The sequence below is a fragment of the Ischnura elegans genome, unplaced genomic scaffold (assembly GCF_921293095.1).
Source record: "Ischnura elegans unplaced genomic scaffold, ioIscEleg1.1, whole genome shotgun sequence".
NCBI classification, from domain to species: Eukaryota; Metazoa; Arthropoda; class Insecta; order Odonata; family Coenagrionidae; genus Ischnura; species Ischnura elegans.
The window spans coordinates 13,446-37,283 of record NW_025791714.1 but is presented as its reverse complement, the minus strand read 5'-3'; the positions used below and the strand labels follow the sequence as shown (position 1 = coordinate 37,283).

At 45.8% G+C, this 23,838-nt stretch overlaps 6 protein-coding genes and 1 non-coding gene across 7 annotated transcripts; 5 read left to right on the top strand and 2 right to left on the bottom strand.

The window, feature by feature from the left end:
* The first annotated feature begins 5,854 nt into the window (after positions 1-5,854).
* Positions 5,855-7,449, top strand: LOC124173570 (late histone H1-like). The gene has a single exon (XM_046553000.1). The coding sequence runs from the start codon at positions 6,590-6,592 to the stop codon at positions 7,376-7,378; it is 789 nt and encodes a 262-aa protein (XP_046408956.1). The 5' UTR covers positions 5,855-6,589; the 3' UTR covers positions 7,379-7,449.
* A 782-nt stretch (positions 7,450-8,231) lies between these two features.
* Positions 8,232-8,789, bottom strand: LOC124173569 (histone H3). Its single transcript, XM_046552999.1, has one exon. It carries the CDS (start codon positions 8,699-8,701, stop codon positions 8,291-8,293), a length of 411 nt encoding a protein of 136 aa, XP_046408955.1. The 5' UTR covers positions 8,702-8,789; the 3' UTR covers positions 8,232-8,290.
* Positions 8,790-9,094: 305 nt separating this feature from the next.
* On the top strand, positions 9,095-9,564 carry LOC124173565. The gene is made up of 2 exons (XM_046552994.1): positions 9,095-9,454; positions 9,550-9,564. Exons 1-2 carry the CDS (start codon positions 9,095-9,097, stop codon positions 9,562-9,564), a joined length of 375 nt encoding a protein of 124 aa, XP_046408950.1.
* Positions 9,565-14,981: 5,417 nt separating this feature from the next.
* On the top strand, positions 14,982-15,539 carry LOC124173567 (histone H4-like). Its single transcript, XM_046552996.1, has one exon. It carries the CDS (start codon positions 15,063-15,065, stop codon positions 15,459-15,461), a length of 399 nt encoding a protein of 132 aa, XP_046408952.1. The 5' UTR covers positions 14,982-15,062; the 3' UTR covers positions 15,462-15,539.
* Positions 15,540-16,407: 868 nt separating this feature from the next.
* Positions 16,408-16,831, bottom strand: LOC124173568 (histone H2A). The gene has a single exon (XM_046552998.1). The coding sequence runs from the start codon at positions 16,780-16,782 to the stop codon at positions 16,408-16,410; it is 375 nt and encodes a 124-aa protein (XP_046408954.1). The 5' UTR covers positions 16,783-16,831.
* Positions 16,832-21,797: 4,966 nt separating this feature from the next.
* LOC124173566 (histone H2B) lies at positions 21,798-22,346 on the top strand. Its single transcript, XM_046552995.1, has one exon. It carries the CDS (start codon positions 21,935-21,937, stop codon positions 22,304-22,306), a length of 372 nt encoding a protein of 123 aa, XP_046408951.1. The 5' UTR covers positions 21,798-21,934; the 3' UTR covers positions 22,307-22,346.
* Positions 22,347-23,247: 901 nt separating this feature from the next.
* Positions 23,248-23,366, top strand: LOC124173571. The gene has a single exon (XR_006868613.1). It is a non-coding gene; the product is annotated as a 5S ribosomal RNA (ribosomal RNA).
* The last annotated feature ends 472 nt before the right edge of the window (positions 23,367-23,838 follow it).

The following is a 23,838-nucleotide window of genomic DNA, read 5'->3' as shown; positions in this document are numbered from 1 at the left end:
TTGAAGTGACTGAAATATTGCACAGGCTAAATAATGAATAACAACATTATGTCCTATAAACAGTGAAAACCAGCGGATTTTGGTGGGACAAGTTTTAAAACAATAGGAGAAATAAGGCAATTGTCGGTGACGAGTGTCAGTGCGATTGAATCAATGGTTGAATTAATATGTTACAATGTGTGTATGACATAATGACATTAAATGTGTCATACTCAAAATTATTCATAAAAACCATAATTACCGAGGGATTTTGACGGGATGCGTTTTAAAACGTTAACAATAGTAAAACATACGTTAGTGTCGAGTTTCGTAGCGTTAGAGTAATTAGTTTAAAAAATATTCCGGTTGAAGTGACTGAAATATTGCAGAGGCTAAATATTGAATAACAACATTATGTCCTATAAACAGTGAAAACCAGCGGATTTTGGTGGGACAAGTTTTAAAACAATAGGAGAGATAAGGCAATTGTCGGTGACGAGTGTCAGTGCGATTGAGTCAATGGTTTAATTAATATGTTACAATGTGTGAATGACAAAATGACATTAAATGTGTCACACTCAAAATTATTCATAAAAACCATAATTACCGAGGGATTTTGACGGTATGCGTTTTAAAACGTTAACAATAGTAAAACATACGTTAGTGTCGAGTTTCGTATCGTTAGAATAATTAGTTTTAAAAATATTCCAGTAGAAGTGCCTGAAAAATTGCAGAGGATAAATATTGAATAACAACATTATGTCCTATAAACAGTGAAAACCAGCGGATTTTGGTGGGACAAGTTTTAAAACAATAGAAGAAATAAGGCAATTGTTGGTGACGAGTGCCAGTGCGATTGAGTCAATGGTTTAATTGATATGTTACATTGTGTGTATGACAAAATGACATTAAATGTGTCACACTCAAAATTATTCATAAAAACCATAATTACCGAGGGATTTTGACGGGATGCATTTTAAAACGTTCACAATAGTAAAACATACGTTAGTGTCGAGTTTCGTAGCGTTAGAATAATTAGTTTGAAAAATATTCCGGTTGAAGTGACTGAAATATTGCAGAGGCTAAATATTCAATAACAACGTTATGTCCTATAAACAGTGAAAACCAGCGGATTTTGGTGGGACAAGTTTTAAAACAATAGGAGAGATAAGGCAATTGTCGGTGACGAGTGTCAGTGCGATTGAATTAATGGTTGAATTCATATGTTACAATGTGTGTATGACAAAATGACATTAAATGTGTCATACTCAAAATTATTCATAAAAACCATAATTACCGAGGGATTTTGACGGGATGCGTTTTAAAACGTTAACAATAGTAAAACATACGTTAGTGTCGAGTTTCGTAGCGTTAGAGTAATTAGTTTAAAAAATATTCCGGTTGAAGTGACTGAAATATTGCAGAGGCTAAATATTGAATAACAACATTATGTCCTATAAACAGTGAAAACCAGCGGATTTTGGTGGGACAAGTTTTAAAACAATAGGAGAGATAAGGCAATTGTTGGTGACGAGTGTCAGTGCGATTGAGTCAATGGTTTAATTAATATGTTACAATGTGTGTATGACAAAATGACATTAAATGTGTCACACTCAAAATTATTCATAAAAACCATAATTACCGAGGGATTTTGACGGGATGCGTTTTAAAACGTTAACAATAATAAAACATACGTTAGTGTCGAGTTTCGTAGCGTTAGAATAATTAGTTTGAAAAATATTCCGGTTGAAGTGACTGAAATATTGCAGAGGCTAAATATTGAAAAACAACATTATGTCCTATAGACAGTGAAAACCAGCGGATTTTGGTGGGACAAGTTTTAAAACAATAGGAGAAATAAGGCAATTGTCGGTGACGTGTGTCAGTGCGATTGAATGAATGGTTGAATTAATATGTTACAATGTGTGTATGACATAATGACATTAAATGTGTCATACTCAAAATTATTCATAAAAACCATAATTACCGAGGGATTTTGACGGGATGCGTTTTAAAACGTTAACAATAGTAAAACATACGTTAGTGTCGAGTTTCGTAGCGTTAGAGTAATTAGTTTAAAAAATATACCGGTTGAAGTGACTGAAATATTGCAGAGGCTAAATATTGAAAAACAACATTATGTCCTATAGACAGTGAAAACCAGCGGATTTTGGTGGGACAAGTTTTAAAACAATAGGAGAAATAAGGCAATTGTCGGTGACGAGTGTCAGTGCGATTGAATTAATGGTTGAATTAATATGTTACAATGTGTGTATGACATAATGACATTAAATGTGTCATACTCAAAATTATTCATAAAAACCATAATTACCGAGGGATTTTGACGGGATGCGTTTTAAAACGTTAACAATAGTAAAACATACGTTAGTGTCGAGTTTCGTAGCGTTAGAGTAATTAGTTTAAAAAATATTCCGGTTGAAGTGACTGAAATATTGCAGAGGCTAAATATTCAATAACAACGTTATGTCCTATAAACAGTGAAAACCAGCGGATTTTGGTGGGACAAGTTTTAAAACAATAGGAGAGATAAGGCAATTGTCGGTGACGAGTGTCAGTGCGATTGAATTAATGGTTGAATTCATATGTTACAATGTGTGTATGACAAAATGACATTAAATGTGTCATACTCAAAATTATTCATAAAAACCATAATTACCGAGGGATTTTGACGGGATGCGTTTTAAAACGTTAACAATAGTAAAACATACGTTAGTGTCGAGTTTCGTAGCGTTAGAGTAATTAGTTTAAAAAATATTCCGGTTGAAGTGACTGAAATATTGCAGAGGCTAAATATTGAATAACAACATTATGTCCTATAAACAGTGAAAACCAGCGGATTTTGGTGGGACAAGTTTTAAAACAATAGGAGAGATAAGGCAATTGTCGGTGACGAGTGTCAGTGCGATTGAATCAATGGTTGAATTAATATGTTACAATGTGTGTATGACAAAATGACATTAAATGTGTCATACTCAAAATTATTCATAAAAACCATAATTACCGAGGGATTTTGACGGGATGCGTTTTAAAACGTTAACAATAGTAAAACATACGTTAGTGTCGAGTTTCGTAGCGTTAGAGTAATTAGTTTAAAAAATATACCGGTTGAAGTGACTGAAATATTGCAGAGGCTAAATATTGAAAAACAACATTATGTCCTATAGACAGTGAAAACCAGCGGATTTTGGTGGGACAAGTTTTAAAACAATAGGAGAAATAAGGCAATTGTCGGTGACGAGTGTCAGTGCGATTGAATCAATGGTTGAATTAATATGTTACAATGTGTGTATGACAAAATGACATTAAATGTGTCATACTCAAAATTATTCATAAAAACCATAATTACCGAGGGATTTTGACGGGATGCGTTTTAAAACGTTAACAATAGTAAAACATACGTTAGTGTCGAGTTTCGTAGCGTTAGAGTAATTAGTTTAAAAAATATTCCGGTTGAAGTGACTGAAATATTGCAGAGGCTAAATATTGAAAAACAACATTATGTCCTATAGACAGTGAAAACCAGCGGATTTTGGTGGGACAAGTTTTAAAACAATAGGAGAAATAAGGCAATTGTCGGTGACGAGTGTCAGTGCGATTGAATTAATGGTTGAATTAATATGTTACAATGTGTGTATGACATAATGACATTAAATGTGTCATACTCAAAATTATTCATAAAAACCATAATTACCGAGGGATTTTGACGGGATGCGTTTTAAAACGTTAACAATAGTAAAACATACGTTAGTGTCGAGTTTCGTAGCGTTAGAGTAATTAGTTTAAAAAATATTACGGTTGAAGTGACTGAAATATTGCAGAGGCTAAATATTGAATAACAACATTATGTCCTATAAACAGTGAAAACCAGCGGATTTTGGTGGGACAAGTTTTAAAACAATAGGAGAGATAAGGCAATTGTCGGTGACGAGTGTCAGTGCGATTGAATTAATGGTTTAATTAATATGTTACACTCCCTGGCTGTCGACATGAAATTCCTAGGGTCAAACTCAATATTATTTATAAAAACCATAATTACCGAGGGATTTTGATGGGAGACATTTTAAAACGTTCTTAAAGTGAAAACAGACATTATTGAGGAGTATCATAGTCTCTGAATGAATACTTTCAAAATACGCCATTTTTTGGGTTGAAAGTAAGCGAAGACTGAATTTTCAATATCAGCATTATGTCATATGAACAGTAAAAACCAGTGGATTTTGATGGGACCGGTTTTAAAACGACAAGAAAATTAAGACAAATATTCGTGACAAGTGTCAGTGCAACGGAGTAAATAGTTTTAAAAATGTGTTACAGTTGCTAATGAGTTAATCAAATTTCCATTTTCATACTCAAAATTATTTCTAAAAACCATAATTACCGTGGGATTTGGACGGGAGACGTTTCAAAACTTAGGTGTATTCAAAAAGAACATTATAGCGGAGTTCCGTAGCCACAGAATGAATACTTTGAAAAATATCCCATATTATGTGTCTGACAGCAAATGCTGATTTTTCAATATCAACGTTATGTCATATGAACAGTAAAAACCAGTGAATTTTGATGGGACCGGTTTTAAAACGACAAGGAAATTAAGGCAATTATTCGTGACTAGTGTCAGTGCGACTGATTCCATGGTTTAAGAAATATATTGTAATCCGTTGCTGACAAAAACAAATTTCCAATGCCATACTCCAAATTATTCATAAAAAGCAATAATTACAGAGGGATTTGGACGGGAGACGTTTTAGAACGTTAACATAAATTGAAACAAACATTATCGTGGACCTTCAGTGCGACGGAATTGAAAATTTCAACAATGTTCCATGCTCTGTGCCCGTCACATTGCAAAGTGTCCGTTTAAACTCAACAAGTGAGCGTGGAAACCACACTTCCGGTCGGATTTTCATGAGGCACGTTTTAAAACGTGCAGAAAAATGACAATTAATTATTTGGAGACAAAGTTCGACAGAATAATAGCTACGTTAATGCCACATACGTGGCTACTGCGACAGCGCACGATGTATTCGTCGTAGGCGTGTGACATTTCGTCATAACATGCAGATTGTCACTTCATGCATTGCAATAGGGATATGTGAAGTTCGAAAGGAATAACTCCGAAGTCGTACTCGCTCTTTTCCTTCGTAATTCCGCAATCAGACAGTGAAATGCATCGGAAATATTGACAAACGAAGTAAGTCAAAGGAAAATTGATTTGCCAAAAGAGGTAATTGTAAGAATGCCGAAACAACAAATACCACGTTTCAGGAAATAGCAAAGTTAGGTTTAAAACTTGGACGTTACCGTAGAGAGTGGAATTAATCCACAGAACAATGTACGAAAAACTAACAAAGGGAAAGTTATCGATCGGCGATGTGAAGAGTACATCTTTTCCCTTGCACGTCCGCATTCACGAATACACGTTCCTGCGGGAAAGACACATCATTTCCAATCCCGAAGTGGCGTGTGGTAATTTAAGTAATACGTGTAACGCGCTACGTCGTCACAATGTTGTAGGGAACGGTAATTCATTTTCACAAAAGTCATTCAAAATCAGCCTTCTCACACACAGAAAATCGCAGTCATCAATTTCCAGAATCGCACGCTAGACCAGAAATATCCTGCGACTCGAGTATGGAAAAGCCAGCCTCACTCGACAATCCCTCCCGTCGAGGCGTAATTTTTTTTTCACCAACCTTTCGCAATCCCTGCCCAGGAATCAAATTCACCACATTCCCCCCCAGAATAGGCACAGAAAGCGCACGGAGTGAAACGAACGGGGCGAACCGAAAACCGTAGGAGCGTCAAACGGAGTCATTCCATTTCCTTCGAATATCACGACTCGCGGCGCAATCGGAATACTCTCGCGACATTCAGCCCCCGCCGGAAAGGGGAAACGATAATCGAGTGCCGCCGTTTGTGGAATAACGGCACGAGAACAAAAATTATGGACATTCGTCCGCTTCTCCCGGGGATCGCGGGTTCGCGGCAGCGCGAACGATCGCAGTCGCACGCGGAAAGAGTGATTTCGGCGTCGCGAAAAGGCGAGATCGAGGGAAACAGTCGCGTTTCGGCGACGCCGAAGTGGCGTCTCGATCGTCGATCGAAATCGCCGCAAACTCGGATCGAAAAGTGCAACAGACGAATGCACAACCGCGGATCGAGTCGTCGCGACACGACGCCGATCCGTCCGACAGGCACATCTTCCGACCATCGTTCTCCGTCCGCGGGGCGCCGTCCAGACCGGCGCCGGCGTGCCGGCACACGCAGGAAGGTTCAGAGAAACGGCGAGGCAGGTCGCCGATCGACCACGCGAACCCGCGACGCCACGGCGACACTTTAATTATCGGGTCGGAAGGCGCGCCGGTGACATGCCGTATTTCGCTCGGGCGCCGCGGCGCCCGCGACGTTCCGGTCGCCGACGGCGGGCCGCCCGCGCGCGGCCGGGACTGTCGCCTCGCGCGTCGAGATCGGACGCCGACGTCGGAGCCGCCGGCGCCGTCCGAAACGATAAAGTGCGAGACGAAGTCGAGTACAAAGATTCGAAGGAGAACGCCGACGACAAGTTCGACAGCGGCGAACGCGCTCCGAAATGGTACGATATCTCGAAGGTGGGAAACGCGAAAATTTCATCGCTTCATACCTCTCGTCCGAGACCATGGCAGACGCTACCGCAGCAGCCGCAGCAGCGCCCCCGGCGGCCCAGCCGTCCGGCACCGCAGCCGTCAAGCCCCTGCCCGCCGCCTCCGCAGCATCCAAGAAGGCCAGCAAGGGCGCCGCCTCCAAGAAGGCCCGCGCAAAGCCCTCCCATCCACCGACCTCCGAGATGGTCAACAACGCCGTCAAGAGCCTCAAGGAACGCGGCGGCTCCTCCCTCCAGGCCATCAAGAAGTACATCGCCGCCTCCTACAAGGTCGACGCCGAGAAGCTCTCCCCCTTCATCAAGAAGTACCTCAAGTCCGCCGTCACCTCCGGCACACTCGTACAGACCAAGGGCAAGGGAGCGTCGGGGTCCTTCAAGCTGAGCTCCACCACGCTGAAGGACAAGGCTGCACCCGCTGCAGCCAAGGCGAAGAAGACCGCAGCCAAGAAGACCGCCGCGGCCAAGAAGCCGAAGCCCGCGAAGAAGGAGAAGGCTGCCACCAAGCGGTCCGCGCCCAAGGAGCGCTCCAAGTCCGCGCCTCCTGCGAAGAAGGCAAAGAAAGCAGACAAGCCCAAGAAGAAGCCCGCAGCAGCCAAGCCAGCGGCGAAGGCAGCAAAGTCCCCATCGAAGGCAAAGAAGGCGCCCACCAAGCCCAAGGCGCCCAAGCCCAAGAAGACGCCCACCAAGCCCAAGCCCGCGGCAGCAAAGAAGGCCGCCGCCGCCCCCAAGAAGAAGTGAGCGACCGAACCTCGCAGGTTCACCGAACTTCGATGTACGCGAAGTTCAATTTAGGCCCTCTTAAGGGCCATCAAGTCATACAGATGACTATTTTCCATGCTTAAAACAAAATTCCAAACTCCTTCACCTTACCCAATAAAGTTTCAAACCTTACCCATTGAAGGAAATGAGTAGATGGACAATATTCCTTCTACAAAACCGCTAATTTTACGTCAAATTAATGCACCTTCCATTGAAGGTTGTCAGATAATTTTTTGGCAGTAAAAATTTACCTATGAACCTAAGTTTCGAAAGAGACGTCTGCTGCAGCAGAAAGCCTGATTGCTCAAAAGAATGAAGTATTTGCGTTTCACATATTTGCAACCAAGACGGTCGATTGTTGAAAACAATGAAATCTTGGCGAATGTCATTGTTGCATTAGTATTTTCCGTGACAAAACTGCTGGCGGAAAACAATCGTCGCGCATGGCAACATCTCCTGACGACATTTTTTGAGTTCGAGAGATGCCTACATTGTCGTAAGTCGATAAACGATTGAGTGTACTCCTGACTTTGTTATTCTGAAAGAACTTCGAAATTTCCGTTACTTATGAAATTTAAATTGCCATTCTGTAAAGATAACATTTTCCGTCAGGAAACTGCCAGGATGCCAAGCACTCCATCTGCAAAAAAAACATCTTTTCATAAGTTATATTCATACCTTCCAGTATTTTTCTATACTATTTTTCATTAGTTAATTATAATTATCATTAATTACAACTTTATTATTTTTTCATTCTCTTTCAGCTTTTCTTTATGAAATATTATTTCATTCTCGTCGATGAAAGCAATGGGAAACAATCGTCTGTATGACGTCTAGTCCTGAAAAGGACTTTTGTTTTTGTGCCGACAAGAAGTCGACAGCGACGACGATCTAAGCGCGCTCTCCGCGGATACGGCGTGCCAGCTGGATGTCCTTTGGCATGATGGTGACGCGCTTGGCGTGGATGGCGCACAGGTTGGTGTCCTCGAAAAGACCCACGAGGTAGGCCTCGGACGCCTCCTGCAAAGCCATGACGGCGGAGCTCTGGAAGCGGAGGTCGGTCTTGAAGTCCTGGGCGATCTCACGGACCAGGCGCTGGAAGGGCAGCTTGCGGATCAGAAGCTCAGTGCTCTTCTGGTATCTCCTGATCTCTCGGAGGGCCACGGTACCTGGGCGATACCTGTGGGGCTTCTTCACTCCACCGGTGGCCGGCGCGCTCTTGCGAGCGGCCTTGGTGGCCAGCTGCTTCCTGGGGGCTTTGCCTCCGGTCGACTTACGGGCTGTCTGCTTGGTACGTGCCATTTTCCTGTCGGGAAAGTAACTGAAGCGGCCGATTTCTCGACCCAATATATTGGCATGAGTGTGTAGACTCTTACATGTGCCGAAATGTGATTGGCTGAGAGTGCGAGACCGTCGAAAGACGTTATAAAATGGAAAGCCGAAAGTCAAGCAAGCACGATTCTACGATTCTACGATTCAGCCGGTTTAAGGACCATAACGCTTGATCCGTTGTATTTTATACCATACCAGTAATATCGTACCATTTCGGAGCGTGTTGATTCGTGCTGCCGACCAGGGTACGGAATCGTACCATTTCGGAGCGTGCTCTCGGAGAAAAATTTTGCTCGCCAAAATTTATTATATACGCTGGGTACGGGCCACCACCCGGCCAGCGCGCCATAGGCGTCGCAAAGAATGGCCAGTCTCACTGCCGTGACCCCTGAGGTCACCCGAATAATGGCGTTAGCCAAGCAGCAAAGCCTTATGGCTATTTCAGCTGCACCTTCGGCACCTGCCGTCAACCAGGAGTCTCCTGAACCTCTCCCATGCCAACTGGCCACCACTTCATCCTTTTCGGCCGTTCCCGGAGGCGCCGTTGCTGCCCCTGATGCTGCCCCTGAGCCCATCCCTGCCACCCCTGACGTCCAGCCGTCCGCCAGCTCATCCGCCATCCCAGCCCTGATGTCGCTGCCATCGCCAACCGCAGCGGCAGCCGCCAAATTCGCCCGCCAGGCCCTAAAGGACCCAAGAAGGGCCAAAACCACCTCTTCGGCGGTAAGTACTGTCCTCCCTCTCGCACCAACAATGCCGCTTAACAATTCACAAACACCGCATGACCAAGAGAACGAGGGCTTCACCCCCGTTCATAGAAAAAAGGCCGCTAGGTTAGGAGGGCGCCTAACGCCAACGGCCCAGGTGAATATAGCAAATCAATTCCAGCCAATTGCTGACAATTCCGATAATAATGTATCAACTGAATTACCTAAGACACCCAAAATGCCTCTAATTAATGTATACGGTGTTTCCGAGTGGGTTCCGTTATACGAGGCGCTATCGGCTGCACTTGTCGTGCCGCCAAAATGCCGCTTGAGAGGCCCTAACACCGTGGCCATCAACACCGCGTCGCCACCTGACTACAACAAGGCCAGGAAGATTCTGCAGGAGAGGGGACTGGAATTCACCTCATACCAGGCAGCCGATGACCGACTGACCGAGTATTGCTTCAGGGACATCCTGAGTAACACCCCAGCTGAGGCTGTTAAGGAGGCCTTAGAGAAAAAGGGCTTCAAACCGAAGTCTGTGGTGCAGCTGTCAACAACGCGGCCCACTCGGAATGACAAGAGTAATGGTATTAACTCTGTTCCCCGGCGCCTCACGCCAGTTTATCACGTTATTTTTACGCGAGAGTCACAAAACATTAATCTTGAAGTACCGTTTTATTTGCTTGGTATGCGAGTAAAAGTGTCTCCTTTCCAAAAGTCTAAAGGCGTGCTCCAGTGCCACAAGTGTCAGGGTTTCGGGCATAGCAAAAACTATTGCAACATTCGGCCACGTTGTGTCAAGTGCGCCGGACCGCATGAGACGGCCGTATGTATAAAAGACAGCCGCACTCCCGCTAAGTGTGTAAATTGCTGTGGTGACCACACAGCCAGTTACCGCGGCTGCAAAGCTTTTAAGTTTGCGCAGGCGCAGAAATTGGCTCGCGAAAAAAAGAATTCCCAAGGATCAGCCCGAGGGATCGCTTTTCAACCCGCTCCCATTCCTACCTTCAACCCTTGGTCACGAAGTCCCGAAAAGGACCAAGATGGCTACCCCTCTCTAACCCAGCCTCGCCCAAGACCTACTCCCACTGTACCCCAGCCGGCATCCGCCGACACTCAATCTTGCCCGACCCAACAACCCGCAAATACTTCCTCCGACAACCTTTTCACCTTCTTCTTGACCATCAGTGATCAATTGAGTCTTCTAAAGACGACCAATGAGAAGAAATTGTTTCTTCTCAGGCAGATGTGCGCACTGCTCGAGAATGACAATTAATCGACTCGGCGGTATTAACTTATTCTGTTGGAATTGCAACGGTATCCGACGCCGCCAACAGGAGTTTCTAAATTTCATAAATTCTGGCACTTTTGATGTGATCGCCCTTCAGGAGACGCATCTAATTCCCTCACAACATATTCATATTCCCAATTTCAAACTCTATCGGCGTGATCGCTCGAACCGTAGCGGTGGAGTGTTGATCGCAGTAAAATCCACCATCAAACATAAAGCACTGCCTTCGCATGCCTTTAGCACATTAGAAACCATTGGTATTTCTATTCGCCGTGTGGTTTGCGTTTATCGGATATTGAAGTTTATATTACTTCTTTTGCTCCTTATCTTAACATTTAACACCCTTGTGTTAGTTTTATCCTTTTCTTTGTTTTGGTTAGGTCATATTTAGAATTTCTTCTGGTCTTTTATGTTTATCTTTGAAGGTGTCTTTGAATGTTAGGATTTCTTGAATGGCATTGTTTTTATTAAGCGTCAGTTCTTCAAAATATCTCGCTGCGGTTTTCCGCACAACGTCTTTGACTGCGGTTATGTTGCTTAGTTTATAAACTGCTTGATTGCCCATACGCGTCCTTATTTTGAAAATTGAGCGTAGATGTCTTCTTTCCAGCTTTTCGATTTTATCGATTTTTTCTTTGGTTAATAGTCCCCACCAAGCCGGTGCTGCATATAATAACTTTGATTGGATATAAGACTTATAAATTATAGTTTTTGCGGCTACTGGGGTAGCATTGCTTTTCAAAATGGGGTTTAAAGACACCCTCGCTCCTATGTATTTAGCTTTCATTTTATTTATTTGATTGCTCATATTGAGTTTTCTATCGAACTCCACGCCTAAATATGTTATATGTTCCTCCCAGGGTAAGGGCTGCTGTTTTATTCTTAACCTTTCCCGTCTATGATCTTCGACAGTGGCTTGTTTCCTAAACATCATTGCCTTGGTCTTTTCCGCATTAATTTTCATCCTCCATTTGCTGTTCCATTTAACAACCTCGTCCAAGGCCTCTTGGCAGTATTCTGTTGCCTTGTTAGGGCATCTGCTCCTTGCTATAATGGCAGCATCATCCGCATACAGGGCAGTTTTAGAGTGCCAGTCCTCTCTGTCAATCGGGAAGTCTGCGGTATAGATGTTAAAGAGCAGGGGGCCAAGCACAGAGCCTTGCGGCACCCCTGCAGACATTTCCTTGCTCGAGCTAGACACATCTTTCCACCTGGTCATGAAGGTTCTCTGGCTCAAGTATGAGCGTGTCATATTTAAAATCCACAGGGGGAAACCCCACTCAATCATTTTATGTAAAAGACCTTCGTGCCAAACACTATCAAAAGCTTTAGACACGTCAATAAAGACGCCAACTGTCGTTTCGTTTTTATTAAAGCCATCACAGATGTAGTCTAAGACTCTGTGCACCTGTTGTGTACAGGACAGACCCCTACGAAACCCGAGGTATTTCTATTCCTACTCCAACGGGCGATTTTTATATGTATTCTGTTTACCAACCCGCGGCCAAACCTCTCCAGCGTGACGAAGTTTGTTTCTTGTTATCCGCCGACGAAAAAATCATCGCTGCAGGCGACTGGAATGCAAAGCATGTAGATTGGGGCTGTCAACGCACTAACGCGCGTGGGACGATTCTTAACAGTTTCGTCTCTGATGGCGCGTGTAATGTCGAAGTGCCGCTCACGGCGACACACGTTGATTCCTTTGGCAACATGGATATTCTCGATCTCTGCGTGACAAAAAATATCCACCGAATTTCTACTCCCAAAGTAATTGACGATCTTTCCAGCGACCACTTCCCGATCCAAATGCATGTTTGGTGTTCGCCTGAAGAGTTCACTCCGTCACCTTCAGTGAAAACCAATTGGCAATTTTTTGTCAATCATTCTAACGATTCCTTTTCCCAAATTCCAATCCCAACCTTAGCCACCCCTGATGCAATTGACGCGCATGTCGAGTTAATAACATCTAAACTCCTTGACGCCCATGCCCTTGCTTCCCTTCCATACTTCCGGCCACCGGCCGATCCAAATATCCTTCCTGACCATATCCTTGAACTCATGAAGGAACGAAACCGAATGCGTAGACGATGGATTCGGAGACATGACGTTACTGACAGAAAACTTTACAATTTTCTTGCCGCTCGAGTGAAGCAAGAAATTGCACGACATCGTAGGGAATTATGGATGAACAAAATTAATTCTCTTTCTGTTGACGACAACTCCATTTGGAAGTTGGCGCGTTCCCTGACTAAAAAAGGGCCGTTTCAGGTTCCTTTGCGACAAAATGACATGTTCATCCATGACGCTAAGGACAAAGCAGAGATCTTAGCTGACGCCTTTCAGGCCACAATGACACTAAAAGCTGATTGGTCGGTGACTGACGACGACCAAGAAGCAGAAATAGAGTATTCAGCACTTGCAAATACTCCTACTCCTCCATTCATTCCTGCGACTGAGACTGAATTGAGATTACTCATCAAGTATCTCAATCCAAGAAAAGCGTCTGGACTCGACGAGGTGTCGAACAGACAGCTGATGAATGCACCAAGACCTGTCATTCTCCATCTCCTAGCGCTGTTTAATAACTGCATGGCCGCCAGTTATTTTCCATCTGCATGGAAAGCAGCGCGCTTAGTCCTCATTCCTAAACCCGGCAAAGACCCTTCCATTCCTCTAAACCGCCGCCCAATTTCCTTACTTTCGAACATCTCAAAAATGTTCGAAAAAATCATCAAAACCCGTCTCGACCTCTACTTACGGACAAATGACGTTCTCCGCCCGGAGCAAATGGGATTCCGTAAAGGAATCTCAACTTTGCACCAAGTCCTAAGACTAGCTGAATTTGTTGCCCAAGGTTATCAACGCCGTATGTATACGGCAGTGGTTTACCTCGATGTCGCCAAGGCCTTCGATCAAGTGTGGCACAAGGGCCTAATTCTTAAGCTTTGCAGGGCAAACATTCCGCCCGATCTCTTGAAACTCTTACAGAGTTTCCTGCACGAGAGAATATTCCAGGTAGCTGAAAGCGGTGAATTGTCGCAAGCGAGAGAAACAAACTGTGGCGTTCCCCAGGGCGCCATTTTGTCACCAACAATCTTCAACCTCTATGTCAATGACCTTCCTTCTTCTCCACAAACTCAAACTTTCATGTTTGCCGATGATACCGCAATAGCGGCTCAATCCTGGAGCGGCATTTACGCTTTGCGTAAACTTCAAACCCATCTTTCTCTTCTTGAAAAGTGGACTGTTTCGTCGAAGATGACAATCAACGCTGCCAAAAGCAGTCTTGTCGTCTTTCAACGACGAAAAAAACCTATTTCCAATTCCCTTACCTTTAATTCCTGCAAAGTACCAATGGTTTCAAAACACAAATTCTTAGGGTTACATTTCGACTCCAAATTACTCTGGTCCGCGCACGTAAAGCAAGCCTTGAAATCAGCAACAGCAACTAGGATAGCTCTTAGTTGCTTTCTAAATTCGCGATCTGCGATCGCTAGAAAGGACAAGGTGACGCTGTACAAATCCTACATTCGACCTCGGCTGCTTTACGGGTGCGAAGTGTTCGGCAGCACTTCCCTTACGAATATCAAACGCTTAGAAACATTCCAAAATCGTACTCTGCGCTACATCACAAACCAACGTAGACTCATACCAATTACCGAAATAAGACGCGCTCACAAGGTACCCAAGATACACGAGTTCATCAAGTCACAAGCTGTGCGACTTCAGAACTCCCTTTCACGCAACCCGCTCACAAAAACTCTATGGGATTACCCAGTACATTTTAAACGCTTCAAAAGCTACAGACTTCCAAAAGAAATATTATTTCGCTAATACCGAATTCTTTCCTATGTCTTTTCTTTCAAAATAATTAGTAGTATTGTATTGTTGTTGAAAAAATAAGAAAATATACTTAAAACAAAAAAAAAATATATAAAATTGTTCAAAATCAAGCAAAAAAAATAATAAAAACTTGATAAAATGTACAAAAAAAAAATAATAAAATGAACAAAATGCATTGTATGCAACAAAAAAATGATAAAATTGTGTAAAAATCAAAAAAGAAGTGTCATAAAAATATTTGAAATGTCATTTTGGGGCCACTCAGGGCCGTTTCACGGCTTCAGTCGCCGTTAGTATGTAGTCTTGTTAACTTTAGAGTGCTTTTGCACATGCTCACTAGAAGCCTGTCTTTCTAATTCTCCTTCACTAACACTGGAAAGGTAACACTGGTCCCTATACACTTAAATCGTCAATTTTCCCTGATTTTCGCACTTGCGAAAAAATCACCGCCGCCGAAGAGGTGGTATATATACTCACCGGAGGCTGGATGGATATTGGGTATAAAAGCCCCATCAAAATTGAGAGGATCGATCGATCGAAGCAAGCACGATTCTCTCACCGAGACAGCAGCAACATGACCGGACGAGGCAAGGGAGGAAAAGGCTTGGGGAAAGGAGGCGCCAAGCGTCATCGCAAGGTTCTTCGCGACAACATCCAGGGCATCACCAAGCCGGCCATTCGCCGTCTGGCCCGCCGCGGAGGTGTCAAGCGTATCTCCGGACTCATCTACGAGGAGACCCGCGGTGTCCTCAAGGTGTTCCTTGAGAACGTGATCCGTGACGCCGTCACCTACACCGAACACGCCAAGAGGAAGACCGTGACCGCCATGGACGTCGTGTACGCCCTCAAGCGCCAGGGACGCACCCTGTACGGATTCGGTGGTTAGATTTCCATCGCGGCAGCAGCCCATTACATCTGGCAGCTGCAGCATCATCGAATAACAAAGGTCCTTTTCAGGACCATAGAACATGCAGGATATTATTTGCCATTGCTTACACTCGTCGCAATCACAGAAATGTGATGTCATCGATAATACATGAGAACTAAGGTACTGGTTGAGTAAAGAAAAAAAAAAAAATTGATGGAATTGTCACATGACAAGTTACTATTATGCTAGTAAACCAAATACTTTCATTCATATTGAAAGTTGATTGAGTAAACTGCTGAGGGACGATCAATTTGTTTCTATTTCTTAATCCAACCCATATTACCGACTTCAACAATAATGGTCACTAAGTGTTCTATTTCCGGTAGTTATTGTTACATTTTACAGCGGCACAAGCCGTTAACAATGTCGTCCATTGATAGTGTTACTTAGCAACGACCAAACGCCTTCGTCGATTTTCAAACAATTCTTCGACCGAATGCGGTGACTATGACACATTGTTATACATCGCCTATCTGTTGCTTAGAAACGCACTGCTGCCAACATATTTTCAAACTGCTACATAGCATTCGGACTTTTTGGATATCCATTCAAATGTTCCTTTTACAAGGCGAAGCTATGGTATTGCAACATGTTTTTCCCCCATCATAATACTAATCCCTTAATTACTATTCATTCATCATCACAGTTTCTCTAACTCTGTTGGTATGCTTTCGTCACACTTGCTATCGTTCTATTATGTTATAATTTTCAAATTTTATAACCACTTGACAACTCGATCCACGACCTCTCCACCAGAGAAACAGAAAGTAATTTCTAGACTTTTTATGTGCACATTCTGGGAAGAGTACCAAATTCTTTGACATAGTCGTAAGACTGACAGACCTAGATGGTTTGCGGTCCTAAAAAGGACCATTTTTTTATTCTCTTCGTAAGAAGATAACGCTTAAGCCTTCTTCTCGGTCTTCTTGGGCAGAAGCACGGCCTGGATGTTGGGCAAGACACCACCCTGGGCGATGGTGACGCCAGACAGGAGCTTGTTCAACTCCTCGTCGTTGCGGATGGCCAGCTGAAGATGACGGGGAATGATCCTCGTCTTCTTGTTGTCACGGGCAGCGTTGCCTGCCAATTCCAGGACTTCGGCGGCCAGGTACTCCATGACGGCGGCGAGGTACACGGGGGCACCGGCACCAACGCGCTCGGCGTAGTTGCCCTTGCGGAGCAGACGGTGGATACGTCCCACGGGGAACTGAAGTCCGGCCCTGCTGGAACGGGACTTGGACTTTCCCTTGACTTTGCCTCCTTTTCCGCGTCCAGACATGTTGAATCGAGTTGCTTTCGGCGGTACGGTGTAGACCTCTCGACGAAATGTTGATTAGACCGCAAGTGTGGATGTGCCCGTTCTCTCTTGGAACGGGTTTCAGCTTTCCGCCCTTCGGGCTCTCAGCCGTTGCTGCTGGTTTGTACGCGGCTTGCCGCGCTGGTGATTAATTTCTTTGGAAAATTAATCTCTCGTAGGGGGCTGGTGTTCGGCCAGGTTCGTTGCCGAAATTGGCCGCCTGTAGGTGTCCCACCATTGTGGGACGTCGTTTGATAAGCTTTTTATAATTGGGACTGTGCTGTGGGCTGCTTTCTCGTAGAACTTGAGTGCCTCTTCTCTCATCCTTGAAGTCAGGGTTGGCTCCTCAGCAATCTCGTGCAGGTAGTCGTTTCCTAAACGGGGCGGGATCTTCAGGATGGTTCTTAATATTTTGCGGATGCGAATTTCTAGTTGGAGTTTGTCTCTCTTTGTTATGGAGCCGGACCATATGGGTGAGGCGTAGAGTAGGCGGGGTATGAATATTGCCCTATATATCCTGAGGCGGTCTTTTAGGTAGATGTCCTCCGAAATCAGTAAGGTTCTGAGTGTGATTTGTGCTGCGCGTATCTTCTGCAGGATGTTTGCGACGTGGCGGTGGTATCTGAGCTTTTCCTCGAGCTCGACACCTAGGTATGAGGCGTGTGTCTTCCACGGGATAGTTTGTTTCAGGAGGCGTAGCTCGGGGACTTTGGCGGGCCGTTTTCTTCCGCGAAATAGGACTGTTTGAGTTTTTGTCGCGTTTAGTGCAGTGCGCCACTTGTTGCACCAATTTTCAGCCGTTTTGAGTGCAGTCTGGAGACGTTTAGCAGCGCCTGTCATGGAATATGATTTGCTTAGGATGGCGGTGTCGTCAGCGTATAAGCTGACGGTGGTGTTCCATCCATGATCTCGGGGGAAGTCGGATGTGTAGACGGAGTACAGATGTGGGGCCAGGACGGAGCCCTGTGGGACACCGGCTCCTATTGTGCGTTCAGATGATGGCTCTCCTCTCCAGGAGACTCTGAAGGATCGGGATTCCAGAAAGCTGCGAAGGAGTTGTTGCTGCCATTCAGGGAAGCCGAGGTTTTGAAGCTTCCAAATGAGTCCTTTGTGCCAAACCTTGTCAAACGCTTTTGACACATCTAAAAATGCTGCCGCACACACTTGTTTGGAATTTAGGGCGCTGGAAATGAAGCTCGTCGCGTGTAGTAGAGCATGGAGCGTTGAGTGATCCCTCCTGAACCCAAATTGGAATGATGGCAAGATGTTTTTGTCTGCTAAGAATTTTAGCAAGTGTGGCAGCATTAATTTCTCTAGGAGTTTTCCCAAATTGTCTAGGAGAGAAATTGGTCTATAGCTGTCGACTTTCGAAGGCGGCTTTCCTGGTTTTGGTAGGCATATGATTTTAGCCTTCTTCCATGCTGCTGGGAAGTAGCCAAGTTTGATGCAGGCGGAGAATATGATTGCTAGGAAAGATGCAGCTCCGATGGGAAGTTGCTTTAGGTGCTCGTGTCGAATGGCGTCCGGTCCTGGCGACTTCTTTGAAGGCAGTGATTTTATTACCGCAATTACTTCCTGAGTGGAGATGTTAGGCGGATTTTCTTCTGTTGCTGGCGGATGTGGAGTCTGCTCCGTGAGGAGTTGGAGATCCGCTGTGTCGGGTGTTTGGGGGTTTGGCTTGAAGGCGTTCTCCAGATAGTCTGCCGCTGCTTCGGCTTTTTCCGCATCGCTGCAGGCCTGGCCGTTTGGTGTTTTTATAGGTGGAGTCCGGACATGTTTGCTCTGCAGGGAGCGGGCCATTTTCCAGATGCTGCCATCTTCTTGGTTCAGGGACGCAAGTTTATTGTTCCAGGCTTTCTGGCGGAATTCGCGAACTTCTGCCGCAACGTTTCTTTTGAGGGTTTGGTAGAGGCGTTTGGTATCGGGGTTTTGGTGCTTTTGGAAACGTCTCCGGGCTGCGTTTTTCTTGTGGATGACTTTTGTTATGCTGGTGGGCAGGGAGAGGTAGTCAGGGACTTGATGTCTGGTGAGAGGAATGCAGGTATTTGCGGCAGAAGTTATTGCGGTTGTTATCAGGGAGACTGCTTCGTCTACTTGCTCGGGTTCGCCCAGGTCTGGTTTTGATGGTGGTAGCAGGTCGATAATGCGTTGCCGGTAGGCTGGCCAGTCCGCTCTACAGAAGCTTCTGTGCAGTGGTGGTGGCATCCGGGTAGGTCTCAGCCCGATATAGAGGAGGACCGGGAGATGGTCGCTTTCTAGAGCTGTTGTGGTGTGACAGGAGAGGGACATGTTGGTTTCCGTAAGTAGAAATATGTCCAGGACATCTGATGTTCCATTTGTGTGGTAGTGCGTCGGCTGCCTTGGTCCAAGCGCCCGAAGTTTCTTTACATTTAGCCATTTTCGGAGTTTGTCTCCTCTTGGGTTTGGAGAAACAGAATGCCAGGAGCCGTGTTTTGCGTTAAAGTCACCTCCTATCAGTGCCGGCATGTTGTCTGGGAATAATGCTGCGTAGCTTTCTGCAGGGAAGGTTTTTCCAGGTTTGTGGTAAACCGCTGCAATTTGGAAGGGGCCGGACGGCGTGTCAAGTTTTACAGCCGTGACTTCAAGTGGGGCAGTGTCTTGGAGACTGATTTCGTTGCCTTTAAGGCCATCTTTAAGGAGAACGGCCGTTCCCCCTGCTGCGTTATATTCTGGTGGTTTGGGTTCTCTGTCGTTCCTGATGATGGTGTATCCTGGAAGGCGCCAGTGTTTCCATGGATGTAGTTTTGTTTCTGTGACGAGGACTACGTCTACTGCGTGAGTTTTCAGAAATGTTAGCAGCTCTGCAGATTTCCATTGCAAACCTCCATTTGCGTTCCACAGAGCTACTATGAGGCGGGGCAGCGTTGCTCTCCGTTCAGGGAACGGAAGGGGCCGCCAGTTTTTCGAGCATCTTCGTGAGGAGACTCGTCTGAAGCTGTAATTGTTGCTGCGTCTGTAAGGAGATCGCCAGCAGTTGTTTTAAGATGGAGCCAAGATCCAGGTTGTCCAGATCAGGAGTATAGTTCGTTGGAGGCGGAGGAGATGCAGAGGCAGATGGCTGTTGGGCTGGGTCCTGGTTCGGAATATTTACGTCCAGTCGTTGGCGCTGGGCGTTTCTAGGGCGAGATGTTGGATTTTGTAATCCCGTTCCCCATGGGTTTTGACGGCCAAGGCTGGGGAATTGTGCTGCTGTCTTTTGTGGCGGGGCCGTTGGAGCGATTTCAGTGGGTTGAGGAGCTTTGGGTTGTTCCTGGGTGGTTTGTTGTGGGCCTCGTTGCTTGCGCATGCGCTCGAGGTGCTTCTTAAACACGGGACATTTCCGTGACATGGCCGGGTGGTTTCCCTTGCAGTTACAGCATGTTGCTGGCTCCTCTTTGGCGAGGGTGCATTTTGTGCCATAATGTTCTCCGGCGCATTTCCAACATCGTGGAGTCGCTGTGCAGTAAGTACTTGAGTGCCCGAACCTGTTACAGTTGAAACACATCTGTGGTCTGTCGTGTTGGTATGGCTTAAGATAGAATTTTACGAAGCCAACCTTCTTGAGCTTGCCAATGCGCTTCGCCGGCCACTCTTCAGTGGGACGGACGGTGAGCTGATGTAGATCTTTCTTTTCTCCGTTTCGTGCACGGATGGTTCTGAGGGATGTGACTGGGACCCCTTCTGCCTCGAAGAGTTCCCGTAGGTACTCAATGTCGAAGTCTGCTTCTAGATTCCTGATGAGGAAGGAAGTTAGCTTGTCTTCCCTCAACGGCCAGCTGCTTGATTCAGCTTCCTCTTTTTTGAGCAAGGCCATTACGGCGGCGTGGTCCTCTGGGGTGTCCACTAGGATTCTGGTGAAATTCTTTCTGATATCTGCCGTGAATTCACCTTTGCAGACCGACTTAATGAGGGCCATGGATTCTCTGTAGTTAGATATGCTATATATCATAATCGCCGGTGGGCGGCGCCGGGCAGGTGCCCGTTGTGGTTTTCCGTTCGCTTCTGGGGCGGTATCTGGGATGATTGGAGCTGTCCTATCATCTTCCTGCGGCTGAATTGGCGTGAACCTGTTTGAGGTTGACACCGGGTGCTTAGAAAGCACGGTTGGAGGCGAGTTTGCCCCCCTTTTGCGGGTTTTTTTCATGATAAATGCTCCTGATGGAGTTGACGAGGGCCTTAAGAGGGCCGTTGATGACCCGGATGATGCTAGGGACTCATCGTGGTCCATTTCTTCCACCTGGGAAGCGTTTGCCGCGTTTGAGGCCCTAAAGAGGGCCGATGATAAGGACCTTAAGAGGGCCGTTGAGGTTTCCCCCGTTTCTACGGAGCCTCGTGAGTCGGAGGGTTTGTGCGATGGTGGCATCTGGTTGCCCTGTCCATGGGGCAGGTCCTGGGCTGCCATCCGGGCGCTGTAGAGCGTCGAATGTCCGCCAAATGGTGCCTTGGGTGTAGAGCCGGTTGGCCGAGGTGCTGCTGGTGTGGAGCCGGAGGTTGCATGGGCCGCCATGGATTCCATGGCGGCCAGATGGCTCGTTGGGGAGGACAGGGAGGGCTTGTTTGGGGCCTAACACCCTAGCGAGGGGACCCGACCGTGTCCCCCAGGCGTGCAATGAGTTAGACTCTAGTGCCTGGGGTAGCGGCCGAGACAACCTGGGCGTGTCGCTTTGGGCAAAGGCACCACCCGGAGGTGATAACCACAGTGACCGGGTTCGAAAGGTAGGTACGAGCCCAGTCAGCTGCGGCCCCCCGGGCGCCCCTTTAGCGACGGGACTGTGACGCGATGTCTCTGCTCCCGATGGAAGCGAGGTGCTGTGGCGTGGTGTGGTCCGTGAGGCGAAATCGTTGTCCAAGAAGGCAGGGTCAAGTCGGTGGCGAAGGTCCAGACGGGCAGGGTCGTAAGCGGTGGCGGAGTCCGTAGAGATCTGATGCGTAGAGTGGATTAAGCTTCCAGTCTCTAAACCGGCAATGTTGATTAGAACCGTGTCTGTGTGGCTTATACATTTTATGGCCTGCCGCTGGCCGACTGCTCCGTCTACTCGACCAATCCGGTGTCGGCGAGTCCCGACTTCACGGCATATAATAAAAATCTAGCCAAAAATTTTCATTCTCGCTGCTACGCAACGTTGGTACCAACATGCCACCCAAGACTAGCGGAAAGGCTGCCAAGAAGGCCGGCAAGGCCCAGAAGAACATCTCCAAGGGAGACAAGAAGAAGAAGCGCAGGAGGAAGGAGAGCTACGCAATCTACATCTACAAGGTCTTGAAGCAGGTCCACCCTGACACCGGTATCTCCTCCAAGGCCATGAACATCATGAACTCCTTCGTCAACGACATCTTCGAGAGGATCGCCGCCGAGGCTTCCCGTCTCGCTCATTACAACAAGCGCTCCACCATCACCTCCAGGGAGGTGCAGACCGCCGTCAGGCTCCTGCTCCCCGGTGAACTGGCCAAGCACGCCGTGTCTGAGGGCACCAAGGCTGTGACCAAGTACACCAGCTCCAAGTAAATTACTTGGTAGCGCCCCAACGGCCCTTTTTAGGGCCCTACATCATTCAGTGTGATGTTTCCATTGCTTACTTCAACGACAAAAACGAAGTTCCACTTTAAAATTCACAACGGTAGTCCATATCTCATTTTCAGTGCTCAGAAGGTCCTAATTGTTATGATTACTCCTTGGTTGCCATAGCAACAGATTGTTGATCATTCATCAGTTATTTCATTCCAACAGTCGGTGATTGTTGGCGTCGCATTGTCAAAGCGAAGTGTGACGGTGTCTCCGGGCTCTCTCAAATGTTCAAGTTCAAAAATCGTTTTTCCACGAGCATAACAGATACAATGTTCCCACAAATTAATAATTTATGCAACATTATTTTCTCTTTCCTTATCTTCATGGCAGATGTTTTTCCTTTCCCTCTATCGCGTACATGAATTTCTACTATCGCTATATGTAAAGTCCTCCGTAACGTCTCCACAGTTCCTCGTTGCATGACAATCCGTCCAGTGCGTTCAAATTTTGTCTACTTGCAGCCGCACGAGACGATCGTTAACGTTATTTCCTTGTTATGACAACAAAAGGCACTTTGTAACTCAGAAAACTGGTGGGACTGTTTCTCTTACGTCAAACCGTTTGTCCGTTATTCCATCATTTTCAGTTCACTCCATATTCCACGTTGGCAGCCCATTGTAATCCATCTTCGAAAGCCTCTACTTTGTCACGGGAGGTCCGCGCTTCAGCTGTCTTCCTTTCCGCAACATTTATGAAAACTAACTCTTACAGATCCATTTCCGAAACTGATACTTTTGAAATGGAAATTTTTTATGCGCCGTTGATGCTCAATTTCATTCCTGTATGACATTTCACTCCAAATTGTTACAAAGTCAGATAGTGAACTATCGAATCTAATCACCGAATGAGTATAACATTCTTCAAAAGCCATACATATCTTCGCCAACGGCCATACCACGTTGAATACACCGGTTCTCGTCCGATCACCGAAGTTAAGCAACGTCGGGCCCGGATAGTACTTGGATGGGTGACCGCCTGGGAACACCGGGTGCTGTTGGTATCACTTTTTATTTTTTTCCCCTATCCTTATGATAACTAATTACAAGTTATTCACCACATGCATGCGTTGAAGGATGTGCATTGCATTTTCTTTCGCGTGAAATGGCAGTACTCCCACTTCCTTCAAGTGAAACGATTGAAACACGCCACTTCAGTTTTCCCAGTTAACTTTTCCTTATCGCGCAGAACGCTGCCTTTGTGCAGTCCATGCCATTTCTTAGGCCCATACCATTCCTTCCGTATTCTACACGTAAGTTACTCACATCGTACATACTGAAAAAAATCATATCGCTCGAGTAAATTCCGTAAGTGTAGTAAATGACATCTCATGAAGGAAACGTCGGTGATTACAGCGAAAATTATATTGTTCCACGAACGATCGATATAACTTTTTTATTCACCACTCTTGGATAATATATTTCTGTTCCTAGGTTGATACATTCGTTATGTCATTCATAGAGAAACCGCGCTTA